Source organism: Narcine bancroftii, chromosome 6 (assembly GCF_036971445.1).
Source record: "Narcine bancroftii isolate sNarBan1 chromosome 6, sNarBan1.hap1, whole genome shotgun sequence".
Lineage (NCBI taxonomy): Eukaryota > Metazoa > Chordata > Chondrichthyes > Torpediniformes > Narcinidae > Narcine > Narcine bancroftii.
The window spans coordinates 125,545,043-125,564,902 of NC_091474.1; the positions used below are offsets into that span (position 1 = coordinate 125,545,043).

The 19,860-nt window shown below is 41.8% G+C and overlaps 1 protein-coding gene across 1 annotated transcript in view; it reads left to right on the forward strand.

Moving 5' to 3' along the window:
• ddx43 (DEAD (Asp-Glu-Ala-Asp) box polypeptide 43) overlaps positions 1 to 19,860 on the forward strand; it is a 144,658-nt gene that overhangs the window by 38,064 nt on the left and 86,734 nt on the right. Inside the window, exons 6-7 of the mRNA XM_069885972.1 lie at positions 12,269 to 12,425; positions 15,845 to 15,963. Of these exons, the coding sequence (XP_069742073.1) occupies positions 12,269 to 12,425; positions 15,845 to 15,963 (276 nt within the window). The remainder of the gene's footprint in view (positions 1 to 12,268; positions 12,426 to 15,844; positions 15,964 to 19,860) is intronic.

The window sequence follows — 19,860 nt, forward strand, 5'->3', positions numbered from 1 at the left end:
GTATGAGTATTCCTTTTCTTTTGGGTTTTGTTTCCTCCATATGTCCACAAGTTTCATTTCTTGCATTGATTTAATTATAAATTTGGTTACTTTGTTCTTCCTGTTAATTTTTTTCCCCGTTTTATCCATATTTGGATTCAAATTCAGATTGAAATCCCCTCCTATTAGTATGTTCCCTTGTGTATTAGCTACCTTCAAAAAGATATCTTGCATAAACTTTTGATCTTCTTCGTTAGGTGAATATATATTAAGTAGATTCCAAAGCTCCGAATATATCTGACATTTTATCATAACATATCTCCCTGCTGGATCTATTATTTCCTCTTCTATTTTAAATGGCACATTTTTGCTAATTAATATAGCCACTCCTCTTGCTTTTGAATTATACGATGCTGCTGTTACATGTCCTACCCAATCTCTCTTTAATTTCTTGTGCTCCAATTCAGTTAAGTGTGTTTCTTGGACAAATGCTATATCTATTTTTTCCTTTTTCAGTAAATTTAGTAGTTTCTTCCTTTTAATTTGGTTATGTATTCCATTAATATTTAAAGTAATATAGTTCAGCGTAGCCATTTTATATTTTGTTTATCTTCTCTTTCCGTTTTTCCATCATTACCTTTCCTCCTTTTCCATTTCTGCTTTCTTATTTTCAACTCTTTACCAGACAACATTCCTACAACATCCAACATTTTCCTTATTCTCCTATTTCTATCTTCTTTATCCCCAATCTCCCCTTCCCCTCCTGAGTTGTCCTTTATCCCTTGTCGGACAACCACATCTCCCCTCTCCATTTGGATTTGCGAATCCACTCGCAAGCGTCAACTGATTTTGTAGTGACCGCTCTTTTCCCCCACCCAGCCCCCCCCCAGAAAAGATTTCACTTTTCATATGTCACAAAGGTCACTCTTTTAATTCCCTCCTTATTCTCTCTATTCCATTACCTTCCCTTATTAATTCTTGTCTATACTATCTATGTTTTCCTCTAATTACAGATACTTTCACGTATGCCCATTGTCTCTATTCACTCTTATACCTCTTTACCCGCATACATATCAATCGTGGTCATTTTTACCCTCATTACCCGTCTTCATCCCTCAGTCTATTTTTGTCTTTACCCACATACATATCAATCGTGATCATTTTTACTCTCATTACCCGTCTTCATCCCACAGTCTATTTTTGTAATTGTTCTGCAAATTTTCGTGCTTCTTCTGGATCCGAGAACAGTCTGTTTTGTTGTCCTGGAATAAATATTTTCAATACCGCAGGATGCTTCAGTGTAAATTTATATCCTTTCTTCCATAAAATCGCCTTTGCTGTATTGAACTCTTTTCTCTTCTTTAGGAGTTCAAAACTTGTATCTGGATAAATGAAGATTTTTTGCCCTTTATACTCCAGTGGTTTGTTGCCCTCTCTTACTTTTTCCATTGTCTTCTCCAGTACCTTTTCTCTTGTAGTATATCTTAGGAATTTTACTACAATAGATCTTGGTTTTTGTTGTGGTTGTGGTTTAGGGGCCAATGCTCTATGTGCCCTTTCTATTTCCATTTCTTGCTGTAGTTCTGGACATCCTAGGGCCTTAGGGATCCATTCTTTTATAAACTCCCTCATATTCTTGCCTTCTTCATCTTCCTTAAGGCCCACTATCTTTATGTTATTTCTTCTGTTATAATTTTCCATTATATCTATTTTTTGAGCTAGTAATTCTTGTGTCTCTTTAGTTTTTTTATTAGATTCCTCCAATTTCTTTTTTAAGTCTTCTACCTCCATTTCTGCTGCTATTGCCCGTTCTTCCATCTTGTCCATTTTTTTCCCCATTTCTGTTAAGGTCATATGCATTTTATTTATTTTCTTTTCTGTGTTGTTTATTCTTCTTCTTAAATCATTGAATTCCTGTGTTTGCCATTCTTTAAATGACTCCATGTATCCTCTAACAAGAGCAAGTATATCCTTTACCTTGCCTTTCCCTTTATCTATTTCACTGTATTCTTCCTCTTCTTCTTCCTCTGGGTTGGCCATCTGTTGTTTCTTTGATGCCCTTTCCTCCTCTTCTTTCTTGTTTCCATTGTCTTCTGTGGTCTCTTCTTGCTGCAGGTGTTCTGCAGCTGTCGTTGCCGGCTGTGGAGATCGACTCCCCAGCTGGTCCCCTCTCCCGTCGGTGTGTTTTTTTTCATGCGCGGTTGCGCACTTTTACTCGGCTCTGTGAGCCATTGTTGTAGTTCTTTTTCTACCGACCTGAGGTGCTTCCCACTGTAGTCTTCAGTAAATCTTGTCTGGTCCTGGTGATTTATCTAACTTCATGCTTTTGAAAAGTTCCAACACATCCATTTTCTTAATGTCAATATGCTCAAGCATTTTGCTTCACTTTAAATCATCCTCACAAATACCAAGGTCCTTTCTCCCGGGAATACTGAGGACCTCTCCTACCTCCTGTGGCTCCATACACATTTTCACTATTGTCCCTTATTGGTCCTACCCTCTCACGACTCATCCTCTTGTTCTTCATATACTTTTAGAATACCTTGGGGTGTTAATCCTGCTTGCCAAGGTCTTCTCGTGGCCCATTCTACCGTCCCCAAGTCCTTAATTTCTTTCCTGACAACCTTGTAATTTTCTGGACTTCTTATCAGTTTCTCTCTTCTAAAGTGTCGTACATCGATGGAATATACTTGGGCAGAGCACCAAGCAAATCCCTGAACATTGCCACATTTATGCCGTACATTTCACTGACTACATTTGCTCCCAAACTCCTGCCACTTGCATTATATTTTCCTCTATCCCAATTAAATACTTTCCAAAATTGACCATTCTTGTCCTTTTGCAGTGGTATTGAAAGGAGAGGCAGTTGTGATTACTTTCTCAGAAGTGTTTGCCCACTGAGAGATCTGACACTTTAACCTGGTTCATTTCCCAATATGAGATCAAGTCTAGCTCCTCCTTTAGTTGCCCTACATACATGTTGAACACACCTTCCTGAGCACACCTAACAAATATACTGTTTCAGTCTCAGATGGTGTAGTCAATAAAGGGGAACGTTAAATTTAACATCATTACAAGCTTGTTATTTTTGCACTTTTCTCGAATCTGCTTCCCAATGCTTTTCGATGTCTCTGTAACTATTGTGTGTTGGGGGGTGGGGGGGGGGGGGGTCTGTAATAGACACATGAGGATTATTGTTCCTTACTTCCACCCATATTGACTCAATAGCTAATCCTATCACCACTCTCCGTTTTTCTGAAATCGTGACAGTATTCCTGATCAGAAATTCCACACCCTCACCTCTTTTACCTCCCTCTATCTAAAGCCTTGCACATTCAGCAGCCATTCCTGAGATAGCCAAGTTTCTATGAAAGCTGCAATGACCTAGTTCCAATGTATTGACCCACACTTTGAGTTCATCTGCTCGAATGCATCAGTTGTAAAGAAAGTGGACTGGTCATGAAGCAGCAGAAAGTGTATGCAGCTTCAATTAATCTGAAAACAAAACCCACAGAAATTCTGGAGGAACTCAACAAATCTCAGTGTCAATAGAAGATAAAGATATATAACCAACTTTTTGAGACTGAGCCCTTTATGGTATAGTTACTTTACTCCAATCACAACATCTGCAGACTTTTGTCTATCACTCAATGAATCTATGATGTGGTTTGCACCAGTTCTCACACTCAGTGCCAATGCCATGCCTGCTCCCTGCCTCTTCTGTGGATTTAAGTATCAAGTGACTATTCCAGTGTGTAGTGATACAGCAGGAATTCTGAGCCTTTTGCTGCCCTAAGAGCTTAGGAGTGAAACATTTTCAAATTAAGTACTAAGCATATATGGATAGATGAAGAATTTTTTTTAATGTTCATACCCTTTGAGATCATTGGGGAAAAGGCTGAAGACTTGATCTGCTGGATAACTTTTGCGCCTGTTGTTACTGAATGAAACTAGTTTCTGGGAATGTGTTTACTGTCTTTTTGGCTCCTGATGTAACATCTTTAATACAACCCATAGACCAAGATAAAATAGAAAACAAAAAATTTCAGGGAAAAAAAAATGTAAGGAATCTAATAAGTTATGGTTCCATTCGTCAAAGTTGCTAATCATTTTGCAGCATTAAAGGCACAATTTGTTTGAACAAAAGATTTAGTTAGAAATAAAAGCTTGAAAAGGTTGTGGCTCACTATAATTTCACTGAAGCATCTTCTGATGAAGAATTTGAAGGCTTTGAACTGTGTAATTCTAGTTTTCCTATCATAGCAACAGGTCTACAGTGGATGCCATCTCACTGGCTCTACACAAAGCCTGGAATACTTGGCCAGTAAAGATGCATTCATCAGGATGCTCTTTATTGACTATAGTTTGGCATTTAACACCATCATCCCCTCAAAACTGATCAGCAAACTCCAAGACCTGGGACTCAGCACCTTGGTGTGTAATTGGATCATGGATTTCCTCAACTCCCGACCACAATCAGGGAGGATTGGAAAGGACGTCTCCATCAGTTCCGGAGCACCACAGGGCCGGGTCTTAGCCCCCGTTCTACTCACTTTACACTTATCATTATGTGGCTCGGTAAGACAATAACACCATCTAAAAATTTGCCATCGATACCACGGTAAAGGTGATGAGTCAGCATACAGGAGGGAGATTGAAAACTTGGCTGAATGGTACACTAATTACCACCTTGAACTCAGTGTCACCAAAACTAAGGACCAGATAATTGACCAGGAAAGGACAGCCAGAGGTTTACAATCATTGAGTGAACAGAGGTGGTGAGGTTGAGCAAATTTAAATTCTAGGGGTCACTATCTCAGAGGACCCAATACTCTAATAACATTGTGAAGAAAGCACGTCAATGCCTCTACTTTCTCAGGAATTTGTGGAGGTTTGATATGACATGAGAAACACTGGCAAAATTCTACAGAGGTGTGGTGGAAAGTGTGCTGACCAGCTGCATCACAGTCTGGTATGGGAACACCAATACCTCTGAGCGTAAAGCCCTCCATAAGATAGAGAGCACAGCCCAGGACATCACAGACAACACCATCCCCACTATTGAGAACATCTACAGGGAACACTGTTGTTGGAGAGCAGCAACAATCATCAAAGATCCACACCACCCAGCACACTCTGTTCTCACTGCTATCATCAGGAAAGAGGTATAGGGGCCAAAAGACTCGCACCACTCAATCACGAATCATTTAAGGAGTTAATTATGCCCTTTATTGATTGTATTTCACAGTCAGCTTGTTTACATTTGTTACCTGTTCTTTATTCGTTTACATGTATACACTGGGTACAGTTTGTTGTTTGCACTACCAAAAACTGGTAATTCTGCCTCGCTTGCAGGAAAAGGAATCTCAGGATTGTATGTGATGTCATATATGTACTCTGACAATAAACCTGAAAATAATTGGAATTGCCACCTACATGGTTAATGACAGAATTTTCAGCAGTGAGGAACAGACTGATCTTGGAATTCAAGTCCATATATCCCTCAAAGCTGCTGCACAAGTTGATGGGGTGGTTAAGAAGGTATATGGTGTGCTGGCCTCCATTATTGGAGTTTCAGTTCAAGAGTTGCAAGGTAATGTTGCAGCTCTCTAAAAGTCTGGTTAGACCACACTTGTAGCACGATTCTCATTCTTGGAAGGATGCAGAAGCATTACAGAGTGCAGAAAAGGTTTACCCTGATGTTCTCCAATGCAGTCAACATGTCTTATTAAGCAAGGTTGACCAAGCTGGGGGCTTTTCACTGGAGTGAGGGAGGATGAGAAGTGACTGAATTGAGGTGTACAAGATTGTGTGGTTTGGATAGGGTGGACAGCCGGCAGCTTTTATGCAAGGTTTTTTTTTAATGCAGAAAACATCTGTTTAAGGTGAATGGAGAAAAGTTTAAGGCAGATATCAGAGGTCAGCTTTTTACACAGAGTGGCAAGCAACTGGAATGCACTGCCAGGGATAGTGGTTGAGGCTGATACAATAGAGACATTCCGATAGATGTAAGAAAAATTGGTGAGTGTTATGGACTCTGAGGTAAGGAAGGATTAGATTGATGTGGAGTTGGTTTATCCAGGTCAGCACCACATTATGGGTCAAAGAGTTGTAATGCTGTACATACTGTGGTGAAGAATGTTCTCTTCCCAAATCCAAGGGCTGTGCACATTTCAACAATGCAATACTAAGGAAGCTGAAAGAAAGTGAAAAAGATGAAGAAAATATTCAAAGGCTTAGTCTGCTTTAGCTTTAAATATATCAGCACAGAAAGTTGCGTAGCTACCTACACAATTTGCAGTCTTATTGGCTTGGCTTGATTTATTCAAGAGATCTCAGGCTTGCCATGGATCTTAAGGTGATAACCCCAAGGAAGTGCCATGTCTTTTTAAGCAAACTCAAGAAGACATGAAGGAAGGGCAAAGTGAATTACCATCATCAGTCTCTTTTAAACATTTGGTTAATGAGTGTTTGTGAAGTTTAGCAGCTGGTGGTGAACTGGGCATTTGCTCTAATTTGCTTTTTGTTCTGAAGCCATGGCATTGGCGCCCTCTAGGGGAGTGAAATGGTTACTACTATGAATTGCTGGTCTTTTCAATTTTTTAACTTGACACTGGCAACAACCTTCAATGGAAACCCCCTGTAAACTCAATCTTCATGTTTCTTTTGACTTCATCCCAGAATCCTGAAATATTACCGGTACCTGCAATTTTATTGGGTTTAAAAAAAATTTATTGACTCCCCGTCCAGTTAATTCATGCCATTTCTCTGCTGACACTACTTGTCTGTCTCTGTTGACAAGACTTTCAACCATATGCCCACAAATCCCATTTTCCATCAAATATCAGTCTACTTTTTAATCATTGCAGATACCCTGATAAAAGAGTTCTTGCATATGTTACAGATTCACAATTTGCAAAATGCTGGAATTTGTAGGAGTAAAATTACTTTCTAAATATGACATTTTCTTTCGATGTCTATTTGTCTGAATTATTATCTGTATTCATGTGAATTATTTCATTTAAAATGTTTCTCCCATAAATTTCCTTTGGGTATATTTCTATTTGTCTAATATGTATGGCTCCTAGTTACAGCCTCTATGGCATGAACATATTTTCTCACGTTATACCCTATTCATTTCAAACCGAGAAGCCTTTCAGCTTGCTTGTTGATATCCATTCAGGAGAAGATCCCCAGCTGATGTCTTTTCTCAGTTCTTGTATCTTTCTTGCTAATATTTTCTTGCATAGCCTTCATTGATTTTGTGTTCCTATAATATGAAGCGCAGACTTCACAATGCTTCGTGTGGCATAACCAGGTTTCATATAAGTTTAGTGTAATCCTTTTTCCCTTATTTTTATAAATGAAGCCTGTGCTTGTTTTCTTTTGATGTCTTTATTTAGCTGAATTCTGACTATGATTGGCATATAAAAACTAACATGTTTCTGCTTCCTGTTAAGACTTTTCCATCTGTATGTGGAGTCCTTAATCTGACATATTTACAGTAAAAGCTGGGAGGTTAACGTGGTAGCTTTTGCCAGCCTTTACAGTAAAAAAAAAACTGACGACGACTACTTCATCTTTTATTAAATAAAATGCGATGAAGATTTTGTTTGTGTGTGTGTGTACACACATGTCAATATGTTCGCCATTAATTGAATTGCATTAGTGCACAGAGTATGTGTAGCACTGGGTTGTAATTAGTATGATGCTCACTGGGTTTGATGTCACCTAATCAGCATTGACATGTTAAGAAGTGGTATGCCCATCCACATTTACCAGTGGCTTGCTCTGAGTGGTATTTCTTAGCTTCAAAAACTGCTGACTCCATGAATCCGTTAGATAGTACTGTAAATAGCGAATGCTCAGTACCCATCACAGTACACAGCACCACCTTTTGGCTACAAGGTGCATAAATGGCTTAAAAACAGAATTCCTGGATTATGTAACCACAGAGTGTTTCCTTCAGCCCCATTTGCAGTCATTTGGTTCTCATCCAATCACAGGCACAACCTGGTCCAAAAACCTGTGCACATTATTTTGGTGGAACTGAGGCTGCATGCAAGAGTTCCGAGTACCTAGGTCTGCTAGGGGATGCCCTCTATCCACCAATCTGATTTTTGTCTGCCTTGGGATTCTTGGTTAGTAACTCTCAAATGTAGCATTTGTCATCTGAAATTACAAATGGACGTGGAAACATCAGTAACTGCAGATTCCACACCTGGATGTCAATCATGGCTCCTTCATGGAGCCTTGACCAAATGTTGGCTCCCATCTATCTTTAAACCACTGTTTAAAGGGGAACAGATTTGCAAAGGTCTGGTATTAAACATTGTGCTTGTCCAAAATGACTGTATCCCATCAGAGAATCAAAGCAACAAAACGATTGGAGGGTCTGTTCATGATCTTCCTTTTGCCACAAAGAACAATTGTGCCGTGTATTCACACATAGTGTTTCACCTGCTGAATTAAGAAAGTTTTTAGTTTTCCAGTTTATGTTGAACAAGTTCTTGATCAGATGCTGGAGTCTTAATATTTAACCCCCACACTGAGCCAGACTTTAAACTGAGGCATTGCATCTTTGTTCTTGAGATAGTTCAAGATGAATATGCAGGGATTGGAGGGATGAGCATCATATTGCAAGGCATAGATGTTTAGTTTAATTGGGGTAACCTTTTGGGCATAGACATTATAGGTTGAAGGCCAGTTCCTCTGCTATAATGTTCTGCACTCCATGTTAGTCACAACCTGATATAATATTGGTATCTTTCACATGTGCCATCTTCAATAAAGTCTTTCCTTATGGAGAATGCCTTGCCTTACATTTGGAGATATCTCTCTCTCTCTCTCTCTCTCTCTCTCTCTTTCTCTCTCTTTCTTTCTTTCTCTCTCTCTCTCTCTTTCTCTCTTTCTCTCTTTCTTTCTTTCTTTCTTTCTTTCTTTCTCTCTTTCTCTCTTTCTCTCTTTCTTTCTTTCTTTCTTTCTTTCTTTCTTTCTCTCTTTCTCTCTTTCTTTCTTTCTCTCTTTCTCTCTTTCTTTCTTTCTCTCTTTCTCTCTTTCTTTCTTTCTTTCTTTCTTTCTGTCTGTCTGTCTGTCTGTCTGTCTGTCTGTCTGTCTGTCTGTCTCTCTCTCTCTCTCTCACACACACACTCTGCAGGTTTGGATGAAATTCTATTGTGTTCATTTACATTAAAAATATATCTGAGAAGCTTTGTAAGTCTTGATGTATACAAGATTTGGATGCATCTTGTATCCAGATGTATTTCTCAGAGCTGGATCCCACTCATTGTTGGGCAATGCACAAAAGTACTGGACAAACTCAGCAGTGACTAGGAAGCAAAGGGATATTACCAACATTTTGCGGCTGAACCCTTTTTCAAGGTATGATCAGAAAGTTGGCAAGGGGTAAGGAAGGAAGAAGAGGGAGGAGCACAGGCCAACAGGCAAGAGGTCCTGGATGGATGTGGGTGGGAGGGCAGAAGAGGAAAAAAAGCTGAGGTGATAGGGGAGGAGGTAGCTTCTGAATGGAGGGAGAAGCAGGTGGGCTCCTCCCCTGCCCCTTCTTCTCTACTCTTTTCTCTCCCCCCCCCCAACTTTTCTATTCAAACAATTTTCTACCACTACTCTCTGACACCTCCCATCCAACCACTGCTGAATGCATTTCACTACCTCTTTATTTATACCTAATGCCTCCACCTTTTTTCCTAACCTCCTGTGGGGAACTTTGTTAAAAGCTTTACTAAAGTCCAAATAGACAACATCCACAGCTTTCCCCTTCATCAACCTTTTTTGTAACCCCCTCGAAGAACTCAATCAGGTTTGTCAAGCATGATCTACCCCTGACAAAACCATGCTGATTACTCCCTATCAATCCCTGTACCTCCAAAAATTTGTAAATAGCATCCCTCAGAACACTTTCCATCAACTTGCCCACCACAGACATCAGACTTACAGGCCTATAATTCCCAGGTTTGCATTTGGACCCTTTCTTAAACAGTGGAACCACATGCGCCACCCTCCAATCCTTTGGCACCACCCCCGTGGCCAGTGACATCCTAAATATCTCTGTTAATGGCCCCACTAACTGTCCACTAGCCTCCCTGAGTGTCCTAGGGAATATTTTGTCCGGTCCGGGAGATTTATCCACCTTTATCTTTTTAACATCCTAAATATCTCTGTTAATGGCCCCACTAACTGTCCACTAGCCTCCCTGAGTGTCCTAGGGAATATTTTGTCTGGTCCGGGAGATTTATCCACCTTTATCTTTTTTAACACAGCCATCACTACCTCCTCGGTTATCCTTATATGCTTCATGACCTCCCCACTATTTTTCTTTACTTCAACTGTTCAACATTTTTTTCCCTAGTGAATACCGAGGCAAAGAAATCATTCAAAATTTCCCCATTTCCTCAGACTTCTCACTCAGCCTACCCTCGCTATCTACAAGGGGTCCAATTTTATCTCTCACTAATCTTTTACTTTTAATGTACTTATAGAAACCCTTTGGATTTATTTTTACTCTCAGCCTTTTTTTGGCCTTTCTAATTTCTTTCTTAAGATTCCTTCTACACTCTTTGTAGTCCTCCTTCAACTTCTTAGCTCCCTGCTTTTTATACCTCTTGTACACCTCCCTTTTTCTCCTAACCAAATTTCCAATATTCCTCGAAAACCAAGCCTCCCTTTGACTTCCAGCCTTTCCTTTGATCCACACTGGGACATAACTACTCTGTACCCTCAAAATTTCTTTTTTGAATATCCTCCATTTTTCATTAACATCTTTACCTGAAAATATGCTGTCCCACTCAATACTCCAACTCAATATTTAGGTATAAATAAAGAGGTAGTGAAATGGATTCAGCAGTGGTTGGATGGGAGGTGTCAGAGAGTAGTGGTAGAAAATTGTTTGTCCAATTGGAGGCCGGTGACTAGTGGAGTTCCTCAGGGTTCGGTCCTGGGTCCACTATTATTTGTTATATATATTAACGATCTGGATGTAGGGGTGGAGAATTGGATAAGCAAGTTTGCGGATGACACAAAGATTGGTGGTGTGGACAGTGAGGTAGATTACCGTAGATTAAAAGGTGATTTAGGAAGGCTGGAGGTGTGGGCTGAGAAATGGCTGATGGAATTTAATACAGATAAATGTGAGGTGCTACATTTTGGAAAGTCAAATTTAAATAGGTCATATACATTGAATGGTAGACAATTGAGGAGTGCAGAGCAACAAAGGGATTTAGGAGTTATGGTAAATAGTACCCTCAAGGTTGATACTCAGGTAGATGGTGTGGTGAAGAAGGCATTTGGAATGTTGGCCTTCATAAATCGGAGTATTGAATTCAAGAGTAGGGAGGTTATGATGAAATTGTACAAGGCATTGGTGAGGCCAAATTTGGAGTACTGTGTACAGTTTTGGTCACCAAATTATAGGAAAGATATAAACAAAATAGAGAGAGTGCAGAGAAGGTTCACGAGAATGTTGACTGGATTTCAGGGTCTGAGTTACAGGGAAAGGTTGTGCAGACTGGGGCTTTTCTCTGGAGCGTAGAAGATTGAGAGGGGACTTGATAGAGGTGTTTAAGATTTTAAAAGGGACAGACAGAGTAAATGTGGATAGGCTTTTTCAATTAAGAAAAGGGGGAGATTCAAACTAGAGGACATGGTTTAAGATTGAAGGGGGAAAATTATAAGGGGAACATGAGGGGAAATTTCTTTACACAGAGGGTGGTGGGGATGTGGAATGAGCTTCTGACAGACGTGGTCGAGGCAGGATCATTGGTTACATTTAAGGAAAGATTGGATCGTTACATGGATAGGAAGGGGACTAGAGGGGTATGGACTAGGTGCTGGTCAGTGGGACTAGGAGGGTGGGGTTTTGCTACGGCATGGACTAGTAGGGCCGAACTGGCCTGTTCTGTGCTGTAAGTGGTTATATTCAGACATTTGCCTGATTTTTGCTCCCATCTTGACAAAGGGTTCAGGCCCATATCATTGGTAACATTCCTTTGCTTCCTATAGAGGCTATGTGACCTGCTGAGGTTCTCCAGCACTTTTGTACATTGCACTACAATCACAGTGTCTTCTTACTTCACCCTTTTGTTACTTTCTCCATCCCTCCCACTCATCCCCTCTTCCCCAGCTAATAGGTGGATTAAAGAAATAGAAGCAGGTGAGCAGTTGTTTACTTTTCAAATATCATTATTTGTGACCGGGTTGGAAGGGAAAATTGGCATATAATATATTTAAGGTATATAGAGTTTCAGATTTTCCTTCTACTGGTATGTTTTTGTAGAAAGTTAAACAACAATATAATGTGTGAAGACATGATTGAAGGCAAAGAGCGAAAAATTCCTAATCCGGTACGCTCATTTATGGAAGCATTTCAGCATTATCCAGAGATTATGGCAAACATTCGGAGAATTGGTTTCCAGAGCCCAACACCAATCCAGGTATGAAGACTTCACTTTGTGTTCAAGCATTTACTGTAAGATGATTACTTTGGTTATGCCAGTGAGATTTAAAGTGCCCTCCATAAAAAGGATTTATCCTATCCCCTGTGCTCTATAGTCTTAAATTTGTAATTAAAACAATTCACATGTGATAAAGTGCACATTCCAGATTTTGTTCAAAGTTATTTGTATACATTTTAGTTTGACTATTAGAAATTACAGCACTTTTTATAAATACACCACTCATTTCAGGGCACTATAATATTTGGGACATAACAATGGTATGTATATTAAAGTAGTCATGTTTTAGTACTTTATTACATATGTCTTGCATGCAATTACTACTTGAAGCCTGTGATTCATAGACTTCACCAGCTGCTGAGCATCTTCTGTCTGGTGACTCTCTGCCAAGCCTATACTGCAGCCACTTTCAGCTCCTGTTTGTTTTGGCACCTGATTAGGAAGCTGAATCTGTTGGGCTGAAACACCCAACTGTAACTGGATCCTCATCTTCCTGACTGGAAGTCCTCAGTAAGTCTGGATCAGAAACAGCATGTCCAACACCATCACACTGAGCGCGGGGCCCCCCCGGGGATGCATGCTCAGCCCATATTGTTTATCCTGCTGACCCATGACTGTAGAGTGAGATACATTTCTAATCACATCATCAAGTTTGCAGATGACACGACCGTGATGGGGCTCGTAAACAAGAACGATGAGTCAACTCACAGAGAGAAGGTGCAAAAAACTAATGGACTGGCAATCTACACCTGAATGTCAACAAGACAAAGGAGATGGTGGTTGACTTCAAGGAGCCTAGGGTTCCACTCTCCGCTGACCATTGACGGCTCCTCTGACAAGGTAGTCAAGAACACCAAATTCCTTGGTGTGCACCTGGCAGGGAATCTTGGTCCCCAACACCAGATCCATTGCCAAGAAGGCCCAACAACACCTTTACTTCCTGGTGAGGTTGAGGAAAGTCCAACTTCCAGCCTCTACCCTCACTACATTCTACAGGGGATGCATTGAGAGCATCCTATGTAACTGGATCACTGCTTTCGGGAACTGCACCATTTCAGAAAGCAAGTCCCTGCAGCAGATAGCAAAAGCTGCTGAATGGATTATTGAGGTCTCTCTCCCTGCCATAATAGACATTTATAACAGCCATTGTTTGCAGAAAGCCATAAACAATTAGGTCCTTTCAAACTGTCTTGTGAAATGGGGTTAACCAGGCAAATTGTCCGGTTAGTACCCCACTCACAAGGCAACTTGAAATGGTCGGACCTAGGAAACCCCGACTAAAGTGTCTGCGGTGATTGGAGGGAGAGAGCACTGCTAGGGCCCAGGTGGAGAAGTCAGGAAAAGAGGAGAGGGGTCGCTGCTGCAGGAGAGAAAGAGAGAGGGATCACTGCCGCAGGGAAGAGAGGGTCGCTGCCACGGAGGCGAGAGGAGAGGAGTCGCTGCCGCGGGGGAGAGAGAGGGGTCGCTGCCGCGGGGGAGAGAGAGGGGTCGCTGCCGTGGGGGAGAGAGAGGGGTCGCTGCCGCAGGGGAGAGAGAGGGGTCGCTGCCACAGAGGGGAGAGGAGAGGGGGTTGGCTACTGTGGAGAAGAGGAGAGAGGAAAGGGGGTCGGCTGCCGCGGAAGAGAGGAGGGGGGTCGGCTGCCGCGGAAGAGAGGAGGGGGTCGGCTGCCGCGGAAGAGAGGAGGGGGTCGGCTGCCGCGGGGGAGAGAGGAGAGGAGACAGCTGCCGCAGTTGGAGGGGAGCGCGATTAACGGTGGGGGAAGACTGACAGCTGGTGGGGGGGTCATTGAGGGGGTGGGATCCCCCCTTAAATCACTGGGTTGATTTACTGGGGCTATCCCCCCTCAGCTTAAAAGGTGCTAGAGGTACCTTTGCTTCATTAATCGCACCTGGGTCCCAGGAGGGCTTCCTGGGTGCTGCAGCTTAAATGCACCAGTGTGAAGATTCCACACACCCCTCTTGCAATTTGTTCTCCCTCCTGCAATCCTGGAAGAGGAACCTGAGCGTTCGGGCCCTCACAACCAGATTGCAAAAGTTTTTTCACACGAGCTGTGAGGCTTCTGAACTCCATGGACACAGGGCTAGCATATGTAACATGATATTTATATAAAAATGTTTCTGATGTAATTTCGCCATATAAATAACCTGCTCAATGGTCCAGAGAAATGCTATCTTGTTTTCACTCTACATTGCATTGGTTATGGTATGAATGACAAATAAACATGACTAAAGTTTTCTTTTCAGCATATGGAAGGCATGCTCAATTGGAATTAGATCAGGTGACTGACGACCATTCAAGAATTTTCCAGTTTTTAGCTTTGAAAAGCTCCTTTGTTGCTTTGGCAGTATGTTTGGGATCATTGTCTTGCTGAAGGATGAGGTGTCGTCCAATAAGTTCTGAGACATTTTGCTCCTGCCATCAGGAGTTATTAGCATCAGTGAAGATAAGTGCACCAGTACCTGTGGCAGGGCAGCCATACATGCCCAGGCCATAATAACTCCGCCGCCATGTTTCACAGATGAACTGGTATACTTTGGGTCTTGGACAGTTCCTTTACGTCTCTACACTTTTAATTTTGCCATCCCTCTGATACAGGTTAATCTTGGTCTCATCTGTCCACCCAATTTTTTTCCAGAATTCTGCAGGCTCTTTTAAATTCTTCTTTGCCAACAGTAATGTGGCCATCATGTTCCTGTGGCTAACTAGTGGTTTGCATCCGTATTTCTGTTCATGAAGTTTTCTGCGGACAGTAGACATTGACATATCCACACCTGTCTTGGATAGACTTCGTGATTTTTCTTCATTGTGATGAGAATTCTTCTGTCAACAGCAGTAGAGATCTTCCTTGGCCCACTTGTCCCTTTTGGATTTCTGAGCTCACTTGTATGCCTTTTTAATGATGTTCCAAACAGTTGATTTTGGTAATCTCTTACTATTCTATTCTTATTTTTTAGCCGCATAACGGCTTCTTTGACTTTCATTGGCACAACTCTGGTCCTCATGTTGAAAAATGGCAACTACAGATTCGAAAAGTGATCAAAAACTTGGAAGCAAGCCTAGCTCTCTTGTACCTGCATCAATGAAGCAATTAAGCATACTGCAACACTGTTATAGCGCCAGCAATCGGGACTTGCATTTGAATCCCGCCTGTCTGTAAGGAGCTTGTACATTCTCCCTGTGTCTGTGGGTTTTCCTCGGGGGGTTCTGCTTTCCATCCACCGTTTAAAATGTACTGGGGGTTGTAGGTCAATTGAGTGTAATTGGGAGGCATGGAATCATGGGCCGAAATAGTCTGTTACTGTGCTCTTTGTTTTAATTAAATTAAAAAGTGTCTTTGTACCAAACATTATGGAGGGCACTGTAGTTTTGTGATCTGTTGAATGTGTTTGTGTTTCAGTCTCAAGCATGGCCAATAATTCTGCTGGGGATTGATTTGATCGGGATAGCACAGACTGGTACTGGAAAGACTTTGACGTATCTCTTACCTGGATTCATCCATCTGGATTTGCAGCTGGTGTAAGTTACTTTTGTGTTTCTCGTGTTACTTTGTGACAGTAAAATCTCTTCTCCCTTTCTCCTCATGTTATTAATCCTCTGGAGTCCTTGTCCACACCACCACATCCCCCCCCCCCCCCCCAAACTTCCAGGGAGGGACAAAAGACCCTGCGAGCAGCCTAAACCATTTAGCTAGTTTCAAGAGTAATGCAGTGTGTCGAAGCAAACTCTGGTGCCATTTGCCATAATTGTCCAATAGCCTACTGAAAACTGGCAAAGTCAAGCCCATTGCAGTTAATGGAACGTTGAGCATGCACCGAGCTACTGGAGAAAATCACTAGGTCTGACAGCATCCATGGTTAGAAACGGTTAGTTGCACATATTGGAAGGGGGAGGGCAGAATGGGGAGGAAAGAAACTGGGGAAGAACCAAGAGGTGATAGGGTATTGGGCAGGTGGGTGAAGTTGTTTCTCCCTCGACCAATCTTTCCTGCCTTCTGTCCAACATCCTATCACCTCTTGGACTCTCCTCAGCTTCATTCCCCCTTTCATTTATGTAACATCACGTGTTCTTTAGCCTCAAAATGTTGACTGACCTTTTCAATCCATGGATGCTGCCTGACCTGCTGAGTTCTTCCAGCATCTCATTGTCTGTCCATAACATTAGGACTGCCTTCACATTCATATGGAGTCCTCTTCCCAGCCACTAGCGATATTGAGGAGATAAGGTTAGGCGTGGTGGAGCAGAGAATGTGGGACTGTGGAGAGAAATTGAAACCAGTAGGTATGGGGAAAGTTTACCATTAATAGTATGTGAGAGAATAAAGGGGAGGAAACGATGCCAAATTATCAGATTACTGGGATAATCCAAGAATACAGGTAGACCCTGTCTTGCGATGTTCTGATTTACGATATTCCGAGTTGCGATGGTCAGACTCCGTACTTTTGATTTCGAGTTCCGGAAATGCCCCGGCCGCCCGCGCATCTGAGCTTCTGACGTCCTGGTTTCGACTTAGGATAATTTTGGCTTCTGATGTGAATCCCGGAACCGAACATCATCATAAGTGGGAGTCTACCTGTATTCATTTTGAATTCAATGCCAAGAGAATGTAATATGGCAAGAGATGAATACTGAGTTTAGTTTAAGTTGATTTTTCATTGGAAACTTAATGCAGTGTATGAGTATAAGAGACTTCTTAGTGAGAATGGTTGTTCTGCAAGGGATTCAGCAGGTCAACTCGAACAATCATTCAGCTAAGTAAGGTAGAACAGGAGAATGAGTGCCATAGTTTTGAGTTACAATGAGAAAAAGATCAATTAATACAAAGCAAGGGCAGCATGCTCACATTGTTGAGTTCCTTCAGGGGCCTGATGACTGGGGAAGAAACTATGTAAATCTGTTGGTCCATGATTTCACACTTTTAAACCTCCACCCCAATGGTAGGAAAAAGTGTGTCCGTGGAGTGATGTGTTGGCTACCTTTCCTAGGCAGTGGGAGATGTAGATGAAGTCAATGGAGAGAAGGCAGTTGTACGATGATCTGAGCTGCATTCACCACCTTCTGATCTTGAGCATGTAGAAGCTTAAAGAATCAGGAGAGCATTGTGGAACACAGTTTGCATGTCTATGAATAACATGAGTGCAATTATTTCAGGCTGATGGGCATGGGGAGCAACTGGAAGGTTTTAAACACAAGTAAATATTTGGGATTTGAATACCCAGTTACATAGGGAACTAATGAACGTGATGGAAGAAATAAATATTTTACCAAAGAAAAAATAAAATTGAATAGTGTGTGCAGTTTAGGGAGAGAGAGAAATTAAGGTCACCTTTCTTTCAGAGAGGGGGGAAAAGGTCAGTGGTTGAATGTGGACTAGAACAAAAGGGTGTGCTTAAACACAGTCAGAAACAGGTATGAGTGGTATAATCTTTGAGATGAATCATGTATATAATGGACTGAATCTGCCATCTCTTTCAAAATTCAATCGTTCAGGGATTATTTGAGTTTCAACAACACTGAGACAACTTTAAATGAAGAAGCAATGATTATGTGTACTACAGGTGCACAATCCATAATCCAGAACCCTTGGAGGACAGTGTGTTCCGAATTTCAGATTTTTCTGGATTTCGGAAAGCTAGATTTAAACCCATCCAAATTGTGCTGCCGTATCCACCCCCACCCCCTTCCAGTCGCCCTGCCCGACTCACGCTGCCGGCCTCCCCCCCCACCGCCTGCCCGACTTGCGCTTCCGGTCCCTCGCCCGCCCGACTCACGCTGCCGGTCTCTCCCCCCTTGCCCGCCCGACTTGCTCTATCGGTCTCTCCCCCTTCGCCTGCCCCACTCGCGCTGCTGCCTCTCTCCCCACTTGCCGGATTTTGAAGCTTTCTGGATTTTAGATGACTGGATAAAGGATCGTGCACCTGTATCAGTTTTCTGTCAATATCCAGTCTAACTAGAAATTGCAGCAACTTCTCTGAAATATTTCTACACATGAGATGTAATACACAAAAGTCTGCAGACACTGTGATTGAAGTAACACAATGCTGGAGAAACTCAACAAGTCAAATAGTGTACTTTATGCAACAAAGATAAAGATGCTGTAACGAGCCCAGAGGACTGCAAAACCCAGCAGCAATGATATTCACCAAGACTAATGGTTACCTAAACAAGTTGTTTTTAATTATCTTCAAACATGAAAACAGAATCACACTTTAACTTATCACTGTTATCTAACCTAACAACCCCCTTCTAATTCTAAGTGGACGTGTATGTAATGTGTGTGTAAGATCAGAAAAGTTCTTTGATTCACAGTCCAATCTCACTTCTCATTCCTCCAAGTTTACTAGTTGCAGGCAATTCTTACATTGCACACAGAATTTAACATTTATAAAGTTAACCAGGCTTTGGTGCTTGGAAGGTTATTCTCAGTTTTCAGTGAGAGATTTGTTGTTTGCTGGACACCCACAACTGATTCCTTTTAATCAGCCACTTCATTGTCTTACCGAAGAAACTTGCCCCATCAGGATTTTCCAGATGATAACCCCTTTCTTTCAGGTCACCACAGAGTTCCTTTTTGTTTTTCTTATTTCAAGTGAAACATTATGCAGCCAGTCCTCTCCTCTTGTCTGAACCACAAGGGCTTTGACCAGGCTGAACTCAGCACTCACAACCCGTCTTCAAAATGGGGTTTTTCCACAAGCCTGCCAGCTTGACCTGTTCCAATCCCAGCTGTTGCTACTGACTCTAGGACTGCAGAACTGATCTTTCTCTTTCAGATAAAAGTCTGTTTGACTCCTCCTCTGCTTGCAAAATACCACATGACCCTCTTAGAACAGCAAACAGCACACCCAGACAGCCTGAGGCTCCAAACCTACTCCTCCAAGTTCTTTCATCTGTTGCTTTTAGTGAAGTCTCCTGGGCACTCTCCAAAGCTTTTGCAAACACTCTTGGAGCCAGCCTGTCTCGCTTGAGCAGAGCTCCAATATTTTAAATGAGATATTTTAAAAGTGTTTGTATGTGACCTACCCTAAAAAAAACCTGCCCCAATTTATCTCCCAAAAGCATATCTATAATCTTTAACAATACATAACCATCATCAAGGTATCATAAAGATACAAGTAGTCCTCAGCTTACGATGGGGTTGTGTTCTGGCATTGCCATCGTAAGTTGGAAATATTGTAAGTCGAAAAAAGGCCATGTGATCAGTGTGGGGACTGACACAGGGCTGTGGGGAGAGAGCAGGGGAGTAGGATCAGAGTAGGGACTGACCTGGGGCTCTGGGGAGAGATCAGGGCAGTGGGATACAGCGCCTTGCCAAAATTCAACATTCAGTGCAGATTCAAACCTTCATAACTTTGAAAAATTGTAAATTGGACCATTGAAAGTCGGGGACTACCTGTACATAGCTAACATTTCAGA